The 20,681-nt window shown below is 37.0% G+C and overlaps 1 protein-coding gene across 9 annotated transcripts in view; it reads right to left on the reverse strand.

Moving 5' to 3' along the window:
* Positions 1 to 8,148: 8,148 nt before the first annotated feature.
* Positions 8,149 to 20,681, reverse strand: part of KLHL24 (kelch like family member 24) — a 44,459-nt gene continuing 31,926 nt past the window's right edge. For all 9 annotated transcript variants that reach the window (XM_006936229.5, XM_006936232.5, XM_006936230.5 and 6 more), the window contains 3 exons: positions 19,483 to 19,671; positions 17,967 to 18,155; positions 8,149 to 13,254 (listed from right to left, as the gene is read on the reverse strand). In XM_006936229.5, the coding sequence (XP_006936291.1) occupies positions 13,054 to 13,254; positions 17,967 to 18,155; positions 19,483 to 19,671 (579 nt within the window). In that variant the 3' untranslated portion in view covers positions 8,149 to 13,053. The remainder of the gene's footprint in view (positions 13,255 to 17,966; positions 18,156 to 19,482; positions 19,672 to 20,681) is intronic.

A 20,681-nucleotide genomic window follows, 5' to 3' on the forward strand; every position in this document is an offset into this window, starting at 1 on the left:
CTCTGTGCCAGGCACTTTGCCAAGTCCTAGGAACAGAGTAAGGTTAATAAAGACAGACTTGGTCCTTGCCCTCAAGGAGAGAAGAATAAATCCCCTTGGAAAATCAGGAAAGGCTTTATAGAAGAGGCAGCATTTGAGCTGGAACTCAGATGCAAGGAAAGGGTTGCTGTAAACCTAAATTTAGACAGAAGCCCAAAACCTAATGATAAGGTCAGGGAAAGTCACTGTTATGTAGGATGTTAGGAAACCATTAGGAACATGATTTAACATATATTGATGAGATTTTTCAGCTCTAGGCAAATTCAAAATAGGTCCTTTGTCACTGGCACTTAACCTTCTTTTCTCTCTTCTCAATTTTCAATGACCTGGGGCTTTCCAACACTACCCACTAAGGCATCTTACCCCAGCTGATCCTTTCCCTTGGACTGGATTCTTGGCTAGATCCTTGGAACTCATCAAATAAGATATCGTTCCTAATTTTAAAGAGTCCATAACCTGGGAAAGGGAGGTAAAGTGTTAAATAGAAAAGTACCATGACAGAGATATATGAAGATGGTAATGGGGATACACAAGAGCTCATCTAACTCAGACTGAGGTGGGAGGAGGATGGTTATGGGAGTTCTCCTGAGGCAATTAAATCTAAAGTCTTTCAGAGAATGAGAGAGATAGCTGGAGGACAGGCATTCCAGGAGAAGAAAGCCAGTTCACAGAGATGGGTAAGCCCATGAAGCATTCCTCTCCGCTACCCCCTGTCCCCCAAGACTTGGGAATTCCATATTGTATTTATTTTGGCAAGTAGCAATGCCTTCCTCTCCCTAAAGAATTCAGATGTTTCTCCCTGGCCCTTAGCAGCCCGCTGGGTGTACGAACCAGTATCAATCAATTGATTGTTTCCACCAAGGATTTCAATCAAGGAGTAAGTGAGGTAAACATAAACCCGTTAGCAGTTGTGTTGGATGGGCAGGGATGTTCTATCCAGATTATTTCTGCTTAAAGATCATTGTTGTGTGTCCTGCTTCATGACTCTTTGGAGCTGCCTCAGTTTCTGCCTATTTTCCAAGTCTGATACTTGGTTCTCTCATTGATTGATTCTGTGAGCTTCTACTGCCTTCTGATAAATTCCTTATTCAGATAGAGTTGGTTTTAGTGATATGCCAACTTTGATCTTAGGCAAATCATTTGGGAGTCTCTTCCACACAAGAGACGATGAAGGCCTGAACTAAGACATTGGTATGGAGGATAGAAAGGTTGATGGATGGATAGATAGATTGAGATATCAAAGAGGTAGAGTTCCTGGCATAAGATAGGTACTCAATTAATATTTGAATGCATGATTGAATAGCCGAAAAAATTACTCCTAGATTTCTGGCTTTGAAATGCAGTCAATTTTGCTGCTATTTGTTGCAGAAGAGGGAATACAAGATAAATGAGTACTTTTGGAGTAAGAGATTCTAGAGTTTCAGTGCTAGTAGTCCCATATTAAGGATTCGGGTAGAATTTTTTTTTTTTAAGTGTTTGTTTATTTTTGAGAGAGAGAGAATGGGAGAGGGGCAGAGAGAGAGAGGGAGCACTGCACTGTTAGTGCAGAGCCTGATGTGGGCTCGATGTCACCAACTATAAGATCATGACCTGAGCCGAAATCAAGAGTCAGAAGTTTAATCCACTGAACCACCCAGGTGCCTCTCAAGTTGAAATTTCTTAAAAAAAAAAAAAAAATTTTTTTTAACGTTTATTTATTTTTGAGACAGAGAGAGACAAAGCATGAACGGGGGAGGGTCAGGGAGAGGGAGACACAGAATCTGAAACAGGCTCCAGGCTCTGAGCTGTCAGCACAGAGCCTGACGCAGGGCTCGAGCTCACGGACCGCAAGATCATGACCTGAGCCGAAGTTGGATGCTCAGCCGACTGAGCCACCCAGGCGCCCCTCAAGTCGAAATTTCTAAAAGACATTTGGATACAAGTAGGGGCACCTGGTTGGGGCAGTTGGTAGGGCACACAACTCTTGATCTTGTGGGGGTAAGTTCAAACCCCATGTTAGGTGAAGAGCTTATCTAAAGTATATATATTAAATTTTTTAAAAAGGCATTTGGGTACAAGTATATTGACTGAATATTTAGATTTAGAAGTCATTAAATACAGTCATTACTAGAGCCATAGAATTTACATTTATAAAATTACCCAGGATAATTATCTGCAAGGTAAGAAGAAATCCTGCTGATTGGGGATTTAGGGCAGAGGTGGAGGAAGAGAACATGAAGGAGAAGTAAAAGGGAAAGTATGACTACAGCCAAGATAGAAAAAATGTAATTAAGAACATCAAATTTATAGGAGTTAAATAAAATAGAGACTTGTGGATTTAGCAACAAAATGTAATTAGAACTCTTAGCAAGTGTGATTTCTGTAGTGGTATGAGCCAGATTGCAGTAAGAAATGAGGCAAAGGAGAGATTTAAATTTTTCATTTTTATATTTTTTAGTAATCTCTATGCCCAACGTGGGGCCTGAACTCACAGCCCAAGATCAAAAGTTGCATTCTCCACCAACTGAACCAGCCAGGCTCCCTGAAAGGAGAGATTTTTTTTTTATTTTATTTTTTATTTATTTATTTTTTTTAATATATGAAATTTATTGTCAAATTGGTTTCCATACAACACCCAGTGCTCATCCCAAAAAATGCCCTCCTCAATACCCATCACAGGAGAGATTCTTTTAAAAAAGAAGGTGTAGTTAGAATGGAATTGAGAGCTGCAGAAAGGATTTTAAATGTTTATTTATTTTTGAGACAGAGAGAGAGAGAGAGAGAGTGTAAGCAGGGGAGAGGCAGAAAGAGAGGGAGACAGAGAATCCAAAGCAGACTCCACGCTGTCAGCACAGAACCTGATGTGGGGCGTGAACTCAGGAGTAGAGAATTCATGACCTGAGCCAAAACCAAGAGTCAGAAACTTGACCAAATGAATCACCCAGGAGCCCTGCAGAAAGGATTTTAAAAACGAGAGAGGCTACAGTATTTTTAAATGCTATGGGAAAGTACTCAGTGAAAGAAGTTGAAAATCAGAGAGGGAGGTAGAGGGAAGTCCCTAAAATGCTGGACAAGGGGGATTCAGGGTTTAGATGAAGGACAGATACCTAAATCATGAAGGAGAGAGGATGGGAAATAAGTCTGGGAGGGCAAGATGTGGAGAGAGATTCTACTTCATGTCTTTCAGTCTTTGAAGGACTTCTTCAGTTGCTGAGAACACAAGTGAAGACAGTACAGTACTCCAGGAGAGTGGGGAATGAGCTGTTGCAAAGGAACAAAGAGAGCAGAGGAGCACTGGTTTGGCAAGAGTATCCTGCTCAGTTGAGGTTGGCAATCACATTTCAGAGGTATTAGTTTGTAGCAAATTGATTTTCTCTATCAGTACTCAGCAGCTTGGGAGTAGGAGCAGAGAAGGCCAATAACTGGGTTGATTTAAAGTGGGATGGGAGATCAAAAGGGTGAGCAGATTTTGAATGCTGGTGAGAGTGATTGGAACAACATTACAACTGTGGAATAGGCTGGGCAGGGAGAGTGGGCAACCCAGGGGCTGCATGAAGAAATGTTGGAAGATGGCGATCTGGAAAAGGTCACAGGAAAAGTCATGGAATGGGAGAGGAAGGAAGGGAAGGCGTGGCAAAAGACAGAAAAGCTTTAGAGGTTAAGGTTTCATAGGAAGAATAATTCTGGTGATGGAACAATCTAAGGCAAGGCTTTGTGAGTTACTGGACTGAGTGGGGGTGAAGATCTATTGACTAGAGGTCAAAATATTGTGAGGTGAGAGCAAAGGGACAGGTTCTAAATGCTGAAATGACCCAGGATAATGGAAAATCAAATGGAAATCAAAACAAAAGAGCAAGACCGTAAGTCAGATGCCAAATTTGCTATAAATAACATGTTGAATGGTAGGTATGTGGAAGCTACAAGTTAAGTGGAAAATGCAACAGATTAGGGGATTAGGGAGCACCGGGTTGGCTCAGTTGGTAGAGCATGAGACCCTTGATCTCAGGGTTGTGAGTTCAAGCCCCATGTTGAGTGTGGAGACTACTTTAAAAATAAAACAAAACAAAAACTAGGACATTAGTGTAATGCTATTTCCCTGTCTCAACAAGCAGCCCTTCCCTGATTGCTATGCATTTTCTCACTTGACAGAAAGCTTCTGGAGGACAGTGACTATCTTATTCGATGTATTAGTCCCTCAGCATCTTTCCCAGTGCTTGGCACAATTGGAAAGAAGAGACCATAAAATCTCTTTACCCTGGAAAATGATGATTCTTTATTCCCATTTACACAGTTCTCAGTAAGTGGAATGTCTGTAACTACCTCTATCACGCTATACAGAATTGATCTGTTCACATGTCTGCCGACCCTGTCAGTCTCTAAACCTTAAGAACAGGGACTGTCGGGGAGCCTGAGTGGCTCAGTTGGTTAAGCATCTGACTTTGGCTCCGATCATGATCTCATGGTTCATGAGTTCGAACCCTTCATTGGCCTCCATACTGACAGTGTGGAGCCTGCTTGGGATTCTCTCTCTCTTTCAATCCCTCTCTGCCCCTCCCCCCACTAGCTCTCTCTCTTTCTCTGTGTCTCAAAAATAAACTTAAAAAAAAAAAAAAAAAAAAAAAAAAAACAGGCACTGCCACATTCATTAATGCAATCCCAGCGAGGAACATTCTGCCTAATCTACATCAAGGATTCCAATGTTTGTCAAATAAATAAATGAATAAATGAATGAATGAAATCTCAAAGCTATTCATTACTAGCATTCCTGATTAAGCACCATTGCCAAGTACTGTGCTGAATGTTTTACATTCTAATTTATTCCTCAAACCAAGCCTAAGTGGGAAGGGGGGAAACCAAAGTTCAGAAAAGTTAAATATCTTACCCAAAGACATACGTGTAGTAAATGTTAAAACTGGCATTTAAACACGGTTGGTTTTAAAATTTTTTTTCACGGGGCGCCTGGGTGGCGCAGTCGGTTAAGCGTCCGACTTCAGCCAGGTCACGATCTCGCGGTCCGTGAGTTTGAGCCCCGCGTCGGGCTCTGGGCTGATGGCTCGGAGCCTGGAGCCTGTTTCCGATTCTGTGTCTCCTTCTCTCTCTGCCCCTCCCCTGTTCATGCTCTGTCTCTCTCTGTCCCAAAATAAATAAAAACGTTGAAAAAAAATTAAAAAAAAAAATTTTTTTTTCACGTTATGTTGCCACTAAGCCTAGTCTAAGTGTACCAACTAGCACTTTTCAGAAAACCAGGCTTAGTGAATGGCTCCACGGTACTAACTTTATCATTAGAGCAATGATTCCCAAGGCACTTTTTTCTATATATGCTAGCCCTGTGTCCTTTGAGAAGATAAGATCAAATAGGCAAAGATTTTAACAAAAACATGCAAGGGAAGAAATGTCCTGTGAGAGAAAACATGGAGAGTCATTAGGTCCTAAAAGCAAGTGAAGGAAAGGGGGAAAGAAGGTTGGATGGAAACATCCTGCATTACCATGCAGTCTAATGAAGGCTGGACAAATTAGAAGGGGAGTCATGGAGGCAAAATCCACCGTTAGGAGAGATCTTTTAGGAACACATGTGCCTCAGTAGCCCTGCCACAAGACATTGGCTGGGCACAGCTGGTGGGAGGTGTGGCCTCAGCACAAATGCAAGATGGATTTCAAAGCCAGCAGCTGTGGCACTATTCGGTCAGTTATGCTCCCTGTGGTTGGAGGTAGGTCAGACCCATTTCCATTGGCTGCCATGCCATGCTAGCAAGCTTCTTGGAAGGTGGCTTTCTGTTTTGTTTTACCTCCTCTGTACATGTGTGGACACTGAATGCATATCAAGCCCTACCATCTTTGGCATCATCCACCAAATCCGAGTAGAAAGGGGTATATGTGCATACTAATAAATAGGATCTTTTAAAATCCTCTTTCCTTCTTCTTCCATTTTACTCACTAAAATGTAAGTCCCCTCTGTGCTGAGCATATAATAATAAACAAGTGATTTGTGAGTCTTAATTTATAAAGGTGACTGGGTGACAATACAGAGAGGTTAATTCTATTGAAATAAAAGTTTAATGTTAGTCACAGTTCCTCTAGAAACGAGAAGCACAGTATGTCACTCAGGGCCACAGGGGAAGCACCAGTGTCAGGAGGCAGAAAGAAATGAGGGGAGAGCATAGTCTAAAGCCTTTCCTGGCTTTTCCATGAGAAAGTCAAGTCAAGGCAGGGCAGGGTATACAGTTTAGGATTGGCTAGTTTGAGTAATTACAGCAAGCTTTGGGACAGAGGAGCTGTTCTCAGTGTCTGCTACCTGGCCCTAGGGTGACTCAGGGCAGGGGAAATATTGGCTTGGTGTGTGAGTTAAAGGAGGTAGTTGGGGGCATGGATGATATATGAAAGGTAAGGCTCACCGACAAGTTGGTTACTGTTTCCAGGAATTAGCTAGTTCTAGGAAGAATAGTCTCTCTCTAGCCAGCAAGGTCCCCCAAAGATGTCAAGAAATTATAAAATAAAACAAAATAAAAAATAAATTAAAAAGATCCCAACAAAATTAAGAGGAAAACCTTGCCTTTTGATTTTCCAAATCTCCATTAATAGTTAACAGCAGAGAAGAAGAAGGCAGGTTTAAATCATTTTTCCCCATTCCATTATGAGTGCAGGTGATTTTTTAAGTAATCTCTACATTCAAAGTGGGGCTTAAATTCATGACCCTGATATTAAGAGTCATACGCTCTACCAACTGAGCCAGCCAGGTGCTCCAAGAGTGCAGGTGATTTTTTTAAAGAGAAAATTGAAAGTACAAGGGGCTTCTATTCTTTACTCATTGTCCATCACTTTCCAATTATAAGCTAACAAATACTTTTAATTTTTTCACCCCCTTCTCTGCTTTTCATATTGCATTTTTGTCCTAAAATAGCTGCATGGAAAAGGAACCAACATTTATGTTCTTTTCTTCTGTGCCAGAACTGTTCACCCTTGGACACACATCCCAGTAGCTCATCTCCTCACAATAAGCCCGTGAGGTGAGTAGCATGACCTTTCCTAAATAAGGGAAAGTATGGTTCAGAGATTAAATAGCTTTATGGAATAGAGCACTGGTTGGAATTAGGTCTGATGAAGCCCACGCACTTTCCAGGTGTGGATACAAAGGAATTGAGTCAAAGAAAACAACTTTAACATTTATTATTTAAGTAGCACGCTAACTTGCCATTTTCTTCTGATGGCACAATTTAAAAACTAAGCATAAAAAGCTAAGCCTTGCATATACTTCTGTAACATATATCTTTTCAAAATTTTACCTTGTTAATGTAAAATCAGACATTGCATCTCCAGTAAATAATATGCCCTCTCCCTGACACCTGAAAGAAAATTTCTTAAGTCCTTTACTCTTCATATTACTACAGGGGTACTTCTGAGAGCCTACTCAAAAAACACTAGAGTGTACATGTTACAAATAACTTTTCTGGTAATTAAAAATTTTTTTGGATAGGTGACTTCCATGTAGTTCAGACTGAAACATCGATTATATGCCTATTTATACATTACATACGATTATGAGTATGCGGTGGCATTTCATTTCTCTTTTTACTTGTTCGTTAGCCACCATTTCCTTTCCTCATATACACCAATGTTTTTAGTTTACCTTTCTAGTTACCTTATGGACATACCAGTAAACACTCGCATATATTAATATGAAATTTCCTCCATTCCTTCTTTTTTTGCACAAGCATTTGGATGTACTTAAAATAAAACAATGGGGCACCTGGATGGCTTTGGTCGGTTAAATGTCCATCTCTTGATTTTGGCTCAGGTCACGATCTCACAGTTCATTAGATCAAGCACCGAGACGAGCTCTGCCCTGATAGGGTGGAGCCTGCTTGGGATTTTCTCTCTTCCTCTCTCTCTCTGCCCCTCCCCCACTTGTGTTCTCACGTGAGCATGTGCACAGGCTGTCTCTCTCAAAATAAATATTGATGGGCATTGAGGAGGACACCTGTTGGGGTGAGCACTGGGTGTTGTATGGAAACCAATTTGACAATAAATTTCATATTAAAATAAATAAAAGAACATAAAAATGAATATTTAAAAATAAAACAAAACAACAAGTTTTTGGTAAACAAAATTTAATACAACTGTATAGTCAAATAATAATGGTTAAAAGACATTTTATTAGATACAACTTTTAAAAAATTAAAGAAACTATGCACAAAGTATATTTAAACAAGACATACACGAATTAATGTGCTACAACTGAATTGAGAACAAAGAAGTACAAAGCATTTTTGTTTTCACTGTGGAGATTCTGGAGCCTCTCACTAAAAGTGAATGACATTTGGCTGCCATAGGTCTGTACAAGTTGGAAAGCATATTATGCTTTTTTTCAACTCTATAATTGTGTTGTCTTAGCTCCAGAAATTCTCAAAGATTTAAATAAAGAAACTATGGGGAGGGATGATGGGGAAAGGAAGAATAAGAACTTTTTCAAGAAAGATAAAAGAAAAAGCCTGTAGGAGGAAAAAAAAAAAGTACATAAGAATGGAACAAAAATAAGTGTGTTTCCATTTTTGACATTAGATGTAGATATCGTAAATGACATTTTACAAAGTTTTAATCAGTGTTAGATGTTTGTCTGAATATCTTAGAAAGCACCTTGGTAACAAAAACAAACAATACTCCCAAATATAATAAAACTCCAAACACTCAACATTTCTTAACATTCTCATTCTGCCAAGCAACCACATGGTGCTCATTAAAAAATTTAAGAAGAAGGGAAGTTTATTTATTCTGTAGGAAACAGATATGAAACTCACTGAAGGTAAGCTTTGTTTAGAATGAAAAAAAAAAACCAAAAAAAAAAAACCCAAAACTGAAATATCACTAGAGAACTTAAGGCACATAAACAAATTCAGATGCAGTTATTTTGAAAACATTAAAACAAATTCTTTTCTTTGGAACAATATATAAAATAAGTTATGACTACTGCTGTTTTTAAAAAAATTATTTATGATGATCTTTAGCACTAAGTAAATTTAATATCTAAGGCCATCACACAAATGTAAAACATTCATAAAAACATTAAAAAATGTCTGAAGTATGTTGAAAATGTCTCTGGAATCATCAATTCACACTCTGGCTCAATGGTTTCTGGTGTCTAGCATTAGATGTGACAATAAGTATAGCTACCTAGTCCAACCTTTTAAAAAGGCCACCAAATTGCCCTCCTTCTGGTTACTTGATATGGTGAATTTATTTATTTAACTACAAAGAATAATGGGGTGAGGTGATGTAAACCTGCCTTTCAAAATAATGCACAAGAAATTCTAATAAGGCCAAAATCGTGTTGAGGTTAACTGGTGTCTTGAGTTTAGTAAAATAAAGGCTTCCACAGGAAGCCTTTAAGAGACATTATCTTAACACTTGGCACCACATAAATAGTTATCTCTTCTCTTTGAAAATACAGTCTGGAGATGTCTTTTCCACATACAAATCTCAAGACACAAAAGGCACACACAACTATTTAACCCCTCTCTTTTCATGTATGGGTTCTCACAGCAATTCTTTAAAAAAAAAAAAAAATCTATTTGCCATATCCAGACAACAGGGAAAAGAAACACACACACCTGGTTTGCATATTGACAAAAGTAGTATAATTGAACCTTTGTCTTTCCTGAGTTTCAAAAGGGTGTATGACAGTAGAGATACATAAACAATTCATATTCACTAAGAGAAAATGTATCAGTCCACAAAACATTTTCATCTTTCTAAATATAAAAGAATGAATGTTCAACCACCGCCTGTGTGAAGCCCCTTAACCAAATTAAATTTACTCTCGAATCATGAACTGAAGGTTATTTAGTTATGGCATTTTAAACACACCAAATAGGCAAAAATGACAAGTTAATACCCTCCCTGAGTATTTACATCATTTTTTTCCTTAACACCTGGTTTAAATGGAGTAAATATCTATATTTCAGTCATCTAGGGGGAAAAAAAGGTTACTGAAAATTCAATAAGCTACTATTTCATACCTGTGCAGTAGTCAGTGGGAAGATTAAAGTAGAAAAAGAAGGTCTTCTGTTGTAAAAATTAGACCACTTTATAGCTCACTCATACATAGGAAAACACATGTTCATGAACAAAAAACAACTATACTTTCCTGTTGATCCACAAACATACACTTGAATTCCTTTTCCCACTGAGGTATCACAGCTGGGTTTAGCAAACTCGTCTCTACCTCCAATTTGTTTTCTGATCTTGTGAAACTTTATGTATTATACAGATTCTGACTGTATGCGATTTATTACACTAACACTCATCATGTACTTTCAAACTCTTTTAAGTAATATCTACACCCAACGTGGGGATTGAACTCACAACCCCAAGATCAAGAGTTGCATGCTCTACTGACTGAGCCAGCCAGGTGCTCCTCATCATGTACTTTCAAATGTAAAAACGAATGATAGAAATGCCCAAATAAAAAAAAATCTTCTGGAATTGAATTTAATAAGGTCAACCAATTTTTACTTTATGTGCTTCTTTCTGATCATCACAAACTGATCAATTTCTTGGTGTTTGTATATATGTGTGTACATAACCATACTATCTATCTATAGACACATGTATATACATACATACTAACCCAAAGCTTATGTGAGCATCTCCTATCAAAAGAAAGCCTGTCAACTATGTGATGACACTATGAATATAATCCGTCACAATTTGGTTTATGAATCCCTTTTGATATTTTGATATACTAATTATACCCTAAAATTCTTTTTTATCAATGCTAACACCATTATTTATCAATAATCACTAAAGAAAGATAAACAGTTAAAGGATATTGAAATATCAGTTGGGTAATTTCAAAAATTGTTAATTTCATAGGATCCAAGCTAAGTTCTTGGTGGCCTACTTAGTTTTAAATCATGTAGAAAAATTAAATGATATTGGTATGAAGTCTATGTTTAAACAAAATTGTTTTCTAGAATTTCATTTCAAATTTAGTACAATAAACACATGGATATTAAAAATAAATGTAAGATGAAGTACAAGTAAATAGTTAACACTTTTACAATAGACAAAAGTACTATGGATACAAGTTATCTTGAGAAGATTTTTTTTGTGTGAAGTGTCTGTATTATGGGCACAACCTTACAAATACACATGAAAATAACAAGTATCATTTGTATAATCCTTAGCGTTTACAAAACACTTTTCTCATACATTATCTCATCTACCGCAAAGAATTTCTGAACTAAAAAATTTCCATTATCTACAAAAGGCATATTGCAGAAGTAGATGTTTTTTCTAAAAATCAAACAAGTGTCCCAATTATATGTACAATTGCCTTTCAACTAAAATGATAGAAAATTGTTTTCTGAATTGCTCTGATAATTATCTCAAAAAGGTACATATCATTTCAAATTATAATTTGAAAAATTAAAATTTCCTAAAAATTTGTAAGATCTTTAGAGCTTTTCTCAGAATTCAGATTCCAGCTAATCACTGAAGTTGATGCCGTATGATTTATTAGAAATCTCTGTATCATTCTAAGATGAGAAAACAAAAGTGGTTTATCAATGTTAGGTTTTTGATTACTAACTTGGTTATAATAGAAATCTGGTGACACTATAGTCACATATTTGCATCATCTCTCCTGTGACAGGAGTATATAATTATGATGTGAGACGACAATAGTGCCTGGGAAGTTGAAATCCAGCAGGCTACCTGAAACATCCCTGGAACGTCCCTCAAATGTTGTAAATTATATCTGTTTACCCAGGAATAACAGTAATCACTTTGCTACAGTTCCTGCCATTCCATTTGCCTTAGAAAAAAAATTTACATTCCTTTCTGAAAACTAGTAAGCTTATAAACTGGATGGAGTTGAAAAATCTAGACAAAGGCAACTTGTTTGTTGTATAGAAGCTTGAGAATGTTGACCAGTATTTTCCACAATGGGTACCAAATGAAAGATTTATCTTAAACTGCAAATAATGCTGCTAGTTTTTTGGATAGCTAATTTTAAAAGAAAAATGGACCCACTGATAGGTGGTCCCTGCTTTATCCTTCAAAGGCAACTTAACAGTGGAGACTCCAAGATTTTTACCTGTTCACAGGAAAGGAGGATAACCAGGGAAGAGGACCTCACCCAAAGCACCATACTAATGAAGTCAAACCCTACTGGGCTAGGGAGAAAATTTGTCCCCATTTTCCACAAAATAATCTTGCAATGTGGATTTCAACTCTTTTGCCGGGTTCAAGAAAAGGTGCTTCCTTAGAGGATTTGGAGATGATACGTAAATACTTTGAGAGCCACAGTGGTCATTTTCCCCTTCAATGGTCTTATATAATTTTTTTTCTTAGGAATAAACCTATAATTTTAATCCCCATTTTAGGGGCATTTGCATTTCTATCTCCTACCCAATGTTCTTCCAAAAATATGTTTAATACAAGACAACAATTCTAAGAAGTAAGTCATGATAATTCAGTACTTTATGATACTCAAATTGTTACTACATTTTTATCAATTACTGAAAAAACTTTCAATAAAATTAATCAGGTTGGATATTCAAAGATTTTTGAAACTGATTTCCCCTCTTAGAATGCATTCTAAGCATTCTAAGCATTATGTGATCCAACCTAAACGAAGCCTAAGTCATGCAGTTTTCTATACATAATATGACAAAGAATATATAGGTTTGCAGATAAACGTACATAAATGAAGAAACCATTCACAAATTCCTAAAAGTTATTCAGGCAGACATTATTTCCGACTCCACATAAGTTTCTTACAAATACTTACAAAGGTACACTCTCAAAACCCAAGCAATAACCACTATTACTTTCAAAAACAACAAAATTTTTTTCCCCAATTACAGGAAAGGCTTTATTACAGTTTGAAAGGTTATTTTGGGGGGAAAGGCACCACAATTATTATCTTTACTTTTTTTGCGTACATGGCACAAAGGAGATATGTCAAGTTCCCACTCTGGAGTTTTTCAAACCTCTCATCTTGGATTGGTGTGGCTTCTTGGGTGAGGTATCCCGGCTTTAGAGCTTAAAGCATTTTTCATTGTATCTATGAATAGTCACACAGCCATGATAGGACACTGGCCTGGGCATTGCAGCTACCCCTGTGATGATACTTGTTGCAGGATCATAACAGAGAATAGTGTCTGTGGCTTCTCCATTTTCCCGTCTTCCACCCAGGATATATATTTTACCATTACACACAGACATACCACAGTTTTCCTGTTCAACCAAATACAAAAAAAAAAAAAAAATTAATTCTTGAAGGTAAGGGATTTAGTAGCAAACTGAAAAATAAGACCTGCTTTAACAGACCAAAAAAAAAAAAGACACATCAAATAAGCTCCCTTTTGCCCAACTCCTGCTGTATGTATGAGTGCCAGATAATTTTGCATGAATGAAATGTTAAGATATGTTATTGGTTGGGGCCAAGATGTGGGAGGTGGAGTGGGGGCTAAGTGGACAGAGAGAAGGGTTTTAACTTAACAGTAGTTGAACAAAAATAGTTTTGAAGAACATGGCTTGCTTCTCCTATTACAGGAAGCTCCCTTATTATAGACAGTGGCTATTACATGACCAAGGAGTAGGAACATTATTCGTCAAATAGGATTACCCCCAAGTTGAATGAATGAATGAGAGAAAGAGTTATAAACAAATTAACAAAGCACTGTTATTAGGACTTTGGCTGGCACATAGAAATTTCCTAAATAATATTTTAACCTTGCACATAATGGGATTCTTAGCTAAATTTTACTCTTTTCTGTCAATAACATAATTACTCTAAAAAACAAATATCATTGACCTAAAAAAAATTCCACAATTTTTCAAAGGATGTTCTTGACAAGAGTTAAAAAGCAAAATATGTTTAAAATAGCAACTTGTAGCTTTTAGGAATCATGCAGAGTCAAGAGGCACGGAAATAGTAAGGAACAGAAAGAGAAAAAGGTTGCATTAGGCCCATTAGGTCTACAAAACAAAGAGCTCGTTTTTTTTTTGTTTTTTTTTGTTTTTTTGTTTTTTTGTTTTTTTTTTTAGCTTTTTTGCTACTTAACATTCTAAGCATTTAAAAAACTAGTCTGACTCAAATAACTGTCTAACATGAAATTACAGCTGATTTTTCCTTTTTCACTGATTAGCGTCAAAAGGGTAGGCAAACAGATGGTTCAAAAATTACCTATTAATAATGTTTACAAATATACACTTAGAAGTACTGGTAGTAAGAATGGACTGAGGAGAAAAAATAATCCCAGAAATATCATTATTTTTTGCTTCAAGAGATTTGATATAGAATACTTGATTTGGACTTCAATGATTTGTCTTTGTCATAATAGATTTAATACACTTCTTATCTAAATGTTTCTTCTTTGAAATTTCCAAAGTCAGATTATTCATTAATTAGAAAAAATGTGCCATGTTTGCCCCGTTGTTTTTTCATAGTTTTATCTCAATCATGTAGTTAAAAAGATATTCATTGTATGTCCTGCATTATACTAGATGTTGGCAATTATCTTCCTAAGTTGTTATCATTTTATATGATATAGCTAAGTTCTGAATGAACAGTTCTTGGTGAAAATGCATTATACTTTAAAATATTCACTTAATAAGCCAATAAATATTAGCTTTGATTAAAACATTTACAAATTAGGGCATCTAGTTGGCTCAGTTGGTAGAGCATGTGACTTGATCTCAGGATCATGAATTCAAGTCCCACATTGGGGGTAGAGTTTACTTAAAAAAAAAAAAAATTTAGGGGCACGTGAGTGGCTCAGTCGGTTAAGTGTCTGACTTTGGCTCAGGTCACGATCTCGTGGTTGTAGGTTCGACCCCATGTCAGGCTCTGTGCTGACAGCTCGCAGCCTGGAGCCTGCTTTGGATTCTGTGTCTCCCTCTCACTCTCTGCCCCCCTCCCCCAAATAAATAAACATTAAAAAAGTTTTTAAAAAATTTTAGAAATAACTGTAAACACTTGTCACACAGGTGAATATGACCATAATATGGGTTCTTATATGGTAAGGCACACTCTTACTTCTACAGAACTGGAGATTGTCCTTTCCAGTAGAGGCCACTGAGCTAGAGAAATGTGATTCATTTTACTTAAATGTGATACAAGAATGATAGATTATATTACCTCTGTACCATGAAGCTGAAGATACTATTATGTCCCTTTCATCAGTTGAGGCAATGTTATTTTGAATACATTACTAATTAGAGACTATACCTCAATGTCAACAACTTAAGAAAAATGGTGTTATACTCAATCCCTATTCATTATATTTATAGTCTATATCTGTTAGGGATATTACATTTAAGACTCTTAAAATTAGGTCCTTTGTTACTTCACTGTCTCATTTTTTACTTATTCAGTAAATATTTACTGAGCACCAATTAATACAAGATACATTGGGAAAGAGAAAAAACAGTATTCTTAAGAAGATGGAATTCCAGTACAGAAATAAACATCGATACTCATAACAGAATATATGACTGCCATAATAGAGGTATAAGGGCAGTGACAGATCAGATCAGATTAATTCTGAACAGGGAAACTTCAGTTTGTTGTAACATGAAGTGGTCCTTGAAAGAAGAGTAGTGTTACAAGTAGAGAAGGTAGAGGGGCGCCTGGGTGGCTCAGTCGGTTGAGCATCCGACTTCAGCTTGGGTCATGATCTCATAGTCTGTGAGTTCGAGCCCCGCGTCGGGCTCTGTGCTGACCACTCAGAGCCTGGAGCCTGTTTCAGATTCTGTGTCTCCCTCTCTCTCTGACCCTCCCCCGTTCATGCTCTGTCTCTCTCTGTCTCAAAAATAAATAAACGTTAAAAAATTAAAAAACAAAACAAAACAAGTAGAGAAGGTAGAAAAGGCATTAGAGCCTAAGAGGATAGCGTGAACCAAGGCAAGAACATGTATGATCTATATTGCAAATGCAAGTTAACAGATACTTAATGTAATTGGGATAAAGTTGCAGAAAGTGAAGCTAAAAAGGCAAGCAGGGCTCAGACAACAGAAGGTCTAGAATGAAGCGGGAAAACTTTTGGATTTTATTCAGTATGTTCCCAATCAGAGGAGGAATATAATAGGATTCGTTGGGAAATAATTGGTGGCAAAATGGGTTAGAGAAGCAAGACATTAAACACTAATTAGAATATTACTGTTTTTGTTGAGGGAAGAACTAATAAGAACTTGAACAAAAGCAGGAACCACAGGAATGTTAAAGAATAGGAAAAACTCTGGGGACACAGAACTGATATGCTGGATTGATTCAATTTAGGAGAAAGTGGGGGAAAATCTAAGAGGTAAGTCTCGGTGTGAAACAGTAGAAAAATATATATTAGTCTCTGCCTCCAGTTCCTGTCACAGAGCTCCTAAATCCCTTGGAATTTCCTGAGTGATAGGAATGTCTTTTGTTTTAATGAGGTGACTATTGGCTGGTTCCTGGATGGGGACTAGTCACCAAAAAGATCATGCCATAATTAGAATCTTGAAACTTTCATCCCCACTCCCTGTTCTTTGGAGAGGGGACAGGGGCTAGAAATTAAATTAATAATTACATAATGAAGCCTCCACAAAAATTCCCAAAGTATAAGATTCGAACAGCTTCTGGATTGGGGGAGGGTGCACCTCAACCCCAGAACAGAAGCTCCTGTGTGCTTTGGACCCTTCTGGACCTTCCCCTATGTGCTTCCTCATCTGGCTGTTCATCTGTATCATTTATAATATCCTTTAATATACAAAAAACCAAATAAACACAAGTGTTTCCCTGAGTTCTGCGAGCTGTTCTTACAAATTACCGAACCCAAGGAGGGGTTATGGGAATGTTAATTCATAGCCAGTGTGTCAAAAGTACTGGGGACAAGCTGGAGCTAGTGGTTGGCGTCTGAGGCAGTGGCAGTCTTGGGGACTAAGCTCTCAACTTGCGGAATCTGACTCTAACTCCAGGTAGATAGTGTTAGAACTGAATTGAATTGTAAGACACTCAGCTGGAGATGGAGAATTGGTTGGTGTGGCACATATCTGGTGCCAGACGTGCTGTGAGTGTGAGTAAGGAAGAAACAATTCTTTTATTTACTAGGTTGCCTGGAAACAGAAAAAGCAGGGTTGGGGAAGATGATGAATTCTGGTTTAAGATTGGAGTCATAGAACATCATAAAAAATATCAAATAGGCAGTTGGCAATTTGAGTCTGGAGCACAAGAGAGAGGTTTCAATGATGATAAAGACTTGAAGTGTATCAGTACTGGGCAATAAATGTGATCACTCAGGAACAGAGTAGAAACTGGGAAGAGGGAAGGGGAAAGAGGCTCAAGGAAAACTTATATGTAAGGGTTGGATAGAAAAAGTAAGAGTATATGAATGAAACTGAGATTATTAGTAATGACCTCTGGCAGTATAACACCTTAGAGTGGTATAGGTAGAGCTAGACTTCCAGCATCAGAACCATCAAGCATTTTGGTGGTAGAAAGAGGGAGGTTGGAGCCATGAATCAAAGGCTGAAGAAGGCTTTTGGGGAGGCACAGGGTAGAGGTGGAGTAGGAGTACAGATAGGATGAAGGAGACCGAGCACAGCCATTTCTTTTATGATAAAAGCCACAGAAGGAAAGAAACCAGTTTGGGAACATTTGTTTTCTTCAAAATACTTAAGAAATAGGGATAAGGACTAGAGTAGATTCTGAAAAAGGTCAAGGGAAAAAAGTCACCAGCTCAAGTACAACAGCTGCTTCACCATGGGATGGTAAAAATTAAGCTATTTCAAAAAAACAATTCTCTGGAAGGAGTTCAAAACGTCATACCATATGCTTAATGTGGAGTTTTAAAAGTTATGAAATAATTCAAGCACACATGAAATATATTAACAGTGAAATTACAGTATATTTATAATGGCCATGTCCTTGGTCCCTCGTTGGTTGATTTTTCTTTTGGACTGTTTTACGTTATTACCTGTCGGCTGAATGTATTCTGTACATGCATCCAGTAATCTTCAACTGGATCATAACAGTATATTGCCTTGGTCAGCCCACCAGCAACATATATCAGGTTGTTTAAGGATACGGCTGTTATACACCGCTTGGCAATTGGGATAGCTGCACGAAGTAGCCAAGAATTGGTTTCTGGATCATAAGATTGAACCTAGTAATGTATAGAAATATTTAATTAAAACTTCTAAACAAAAATGCAAATTTACTTAATAAAAAAGTCTACCGATACATAGAAACATGATTAAAAATCAAATCCTATTTATTAATTTACATTAATTAATTCATGTTAGTTCACAGAATTAAGAAAGGTTAGCTTGATAGGGAAATGTCTGAATTACAAAATTCTCAGATGCAAATTTATTACTATCAAGCAGAACAGAGTAACACACATAGAGATTATTTCCAGGATGACTGGCTAGGCTATCATGGTAAGTTTCTTTACTTATTTCCGTTAAAATTAACAGTTGGGGTGGCTGGGTGGCTCAGTTGCTTAAGCATCCAACTCTTGGTTTCGGCTCACAGTCTGTGAGATCTAGCCCCACGTTGGGGTCTGCACTGACAGTGTGGAGCCTGCTTGGGATTCTCTCTCTCTCTGTCTCTCTCTGCCCCTAACTGGCTCTTTTTCTCTCTCAAAATAAATAAATAAACATTAAAAAAAAGAAAATTAACAGTATAGATTAAAAAAAATTGTGTCCTATAGGATAACTATGCCTCAATTTAAATACAATTTCTTTATACTTTTAGGAAGTCATTTCTTCAAAAGAACACAAGTAAATTTCAATTCAGTGTACTTTGAATTACCACAAATTCTGTATTACTGAATTCTACATATGTAACATTTGACCACATTATATTACAATTCAATTTAAAAAAAGAATTGATTGACAAAATTCAGTAAACAATTGCTAAAGGGATTAGGTATTAGACATTTGTTTCCAGAATAAATACAGTATTTTCTGAGGTGTGAGGATGGCACATGTTCTTTCATCCCAGGAATCCAATGAACTGCAGCAACTTTGAGCTGTCCTCCATTTACGTTACAGAGGTTTCCTTTCCTCCTTTTTGTTCTAAAAAATACTTTTAAAGTACGCAGAGGATGACCCAGTTGGAAGCAGCATAGCTACTGTATCTTACCTACTCTGCTAATTCACTTCCCAACCGTGTTTTGTGTGAATAATTTTTTGATTCTGTAGACTACTGCAGTTAAGAGGTTTAAAACAATTTATTTAGTCTAAGATCCAAACTCTGAAATTAGTCTTATTTCAAAAAAATTAGATAAAGCTTTTTACGGAAAATTGTTAGATATATTAGGATTTCACTTCAGCAACTTGAAACTCAATGTTTTCCCCCAAAAGGATAAAGTACCAATTTTTAAAAGGTTTCTCACAATAAGGGACCTAGCTCTCTATTTGATAAGCCTTATGTAGTTTTCTCCTTATATACATCATTGGTAATTTCTATAAGACGACATGGCTTACCTTATCAGAACAAGTATTGTCATCAGGTCCTCCACCAATCACAAACAATTTGCCTACACAGCTAGTCACGGCAGGAGAACTCACTGCTTCCTTAAGGGGAGCAACTTCAGTCCATCGATTTGAAAAGGAATCATAACATTCCACGCTGCTAAGTCTGTTTTGCCCATCATAGCCTCCAACAACATATACCTAATATGCAAAATACATGGAAAAACCTTAATTGTCAAAAATCTGAATTTTTAAGTAGTTGACTAAGAAATTAAGGGATCTGTCTTTAAAAAGCCCTTGATAACTGTAATTGCAATATATTTAGCTCAGTTTCTGAAACTTTATTGGCACCCTCTTACCACCACCAATGATACTTTTCAGACGTTTTTTCATAATAGCCCCCTCCAATGAAGTTTTAATACCACAGATATATTGTATATCCATTTATGTACTGTATATATATCTGTGCTTTATATATGAAAGAGTACAATTCTTTTCACCCCTAAGAACTGATCTTCACCCCCTTAAGGGTGATACTGCTCATGTTGAGAATTACATGATTGCTTAAATACTCACACTCATAGATAATGAAAATATTTGATTCTTATGAAATAATAAACCTATAAAACTAAAATATTAGGCAAGGATTACTAGACTGTGAGATTACTGAAGGCAGGGTCTATCTTGTTCTTCATTTTAGTACCTACTGTGCCTAGCAAAGTACCTGAGACATAATGAACTCTATACTATATATACATTTCAATAGGTTTCACAAATATGAGGAAGGTAGGGAGAGTAATATCTTTGCGACAGGTGAACTAATCAACAAGCTATTTATTAAATGATCTATATGCAGAATAACCCATTAAGAATCATGAGATACACAAGAAACTTTTAACCTAAAGATGTTCTCCAGTTTAACATCCACAATTCCTTTAATGAACAGTCATTATCAACTCTTCCCTCCATATCTAAATAACTAGTAAGTCCCACTAAGTCTTCTTTCACAGCATCTCACATCTGTCTTTTCCTCTTGTTACCAATTGCCACTATCCTAAGTCAGGGTCCATATCATTTTATACTTCTCAATTAATCTCCTGGTCTACACTATTGTGCTCCCTCAACCACAGATTAATCTTCCTAAAATACCTCATCAATTCCTTTTAGTAGTTCAACAATAGATGCCTAAGGGTCAAGGCCAAACTTTATAC

Source organism: Felis catus, chromosome C2 (genome assembly GCF_018350175.1).
Source record: "Felis catus isolate Fca126 chromosome C2, F.catus_Fca126_mat1.0, whole genome shotgun sequence".
NCBI lineage: Eukaryota > Metazoa > Chordata > Mammalia > Carnivora > Felidae > Felis > Felis catus.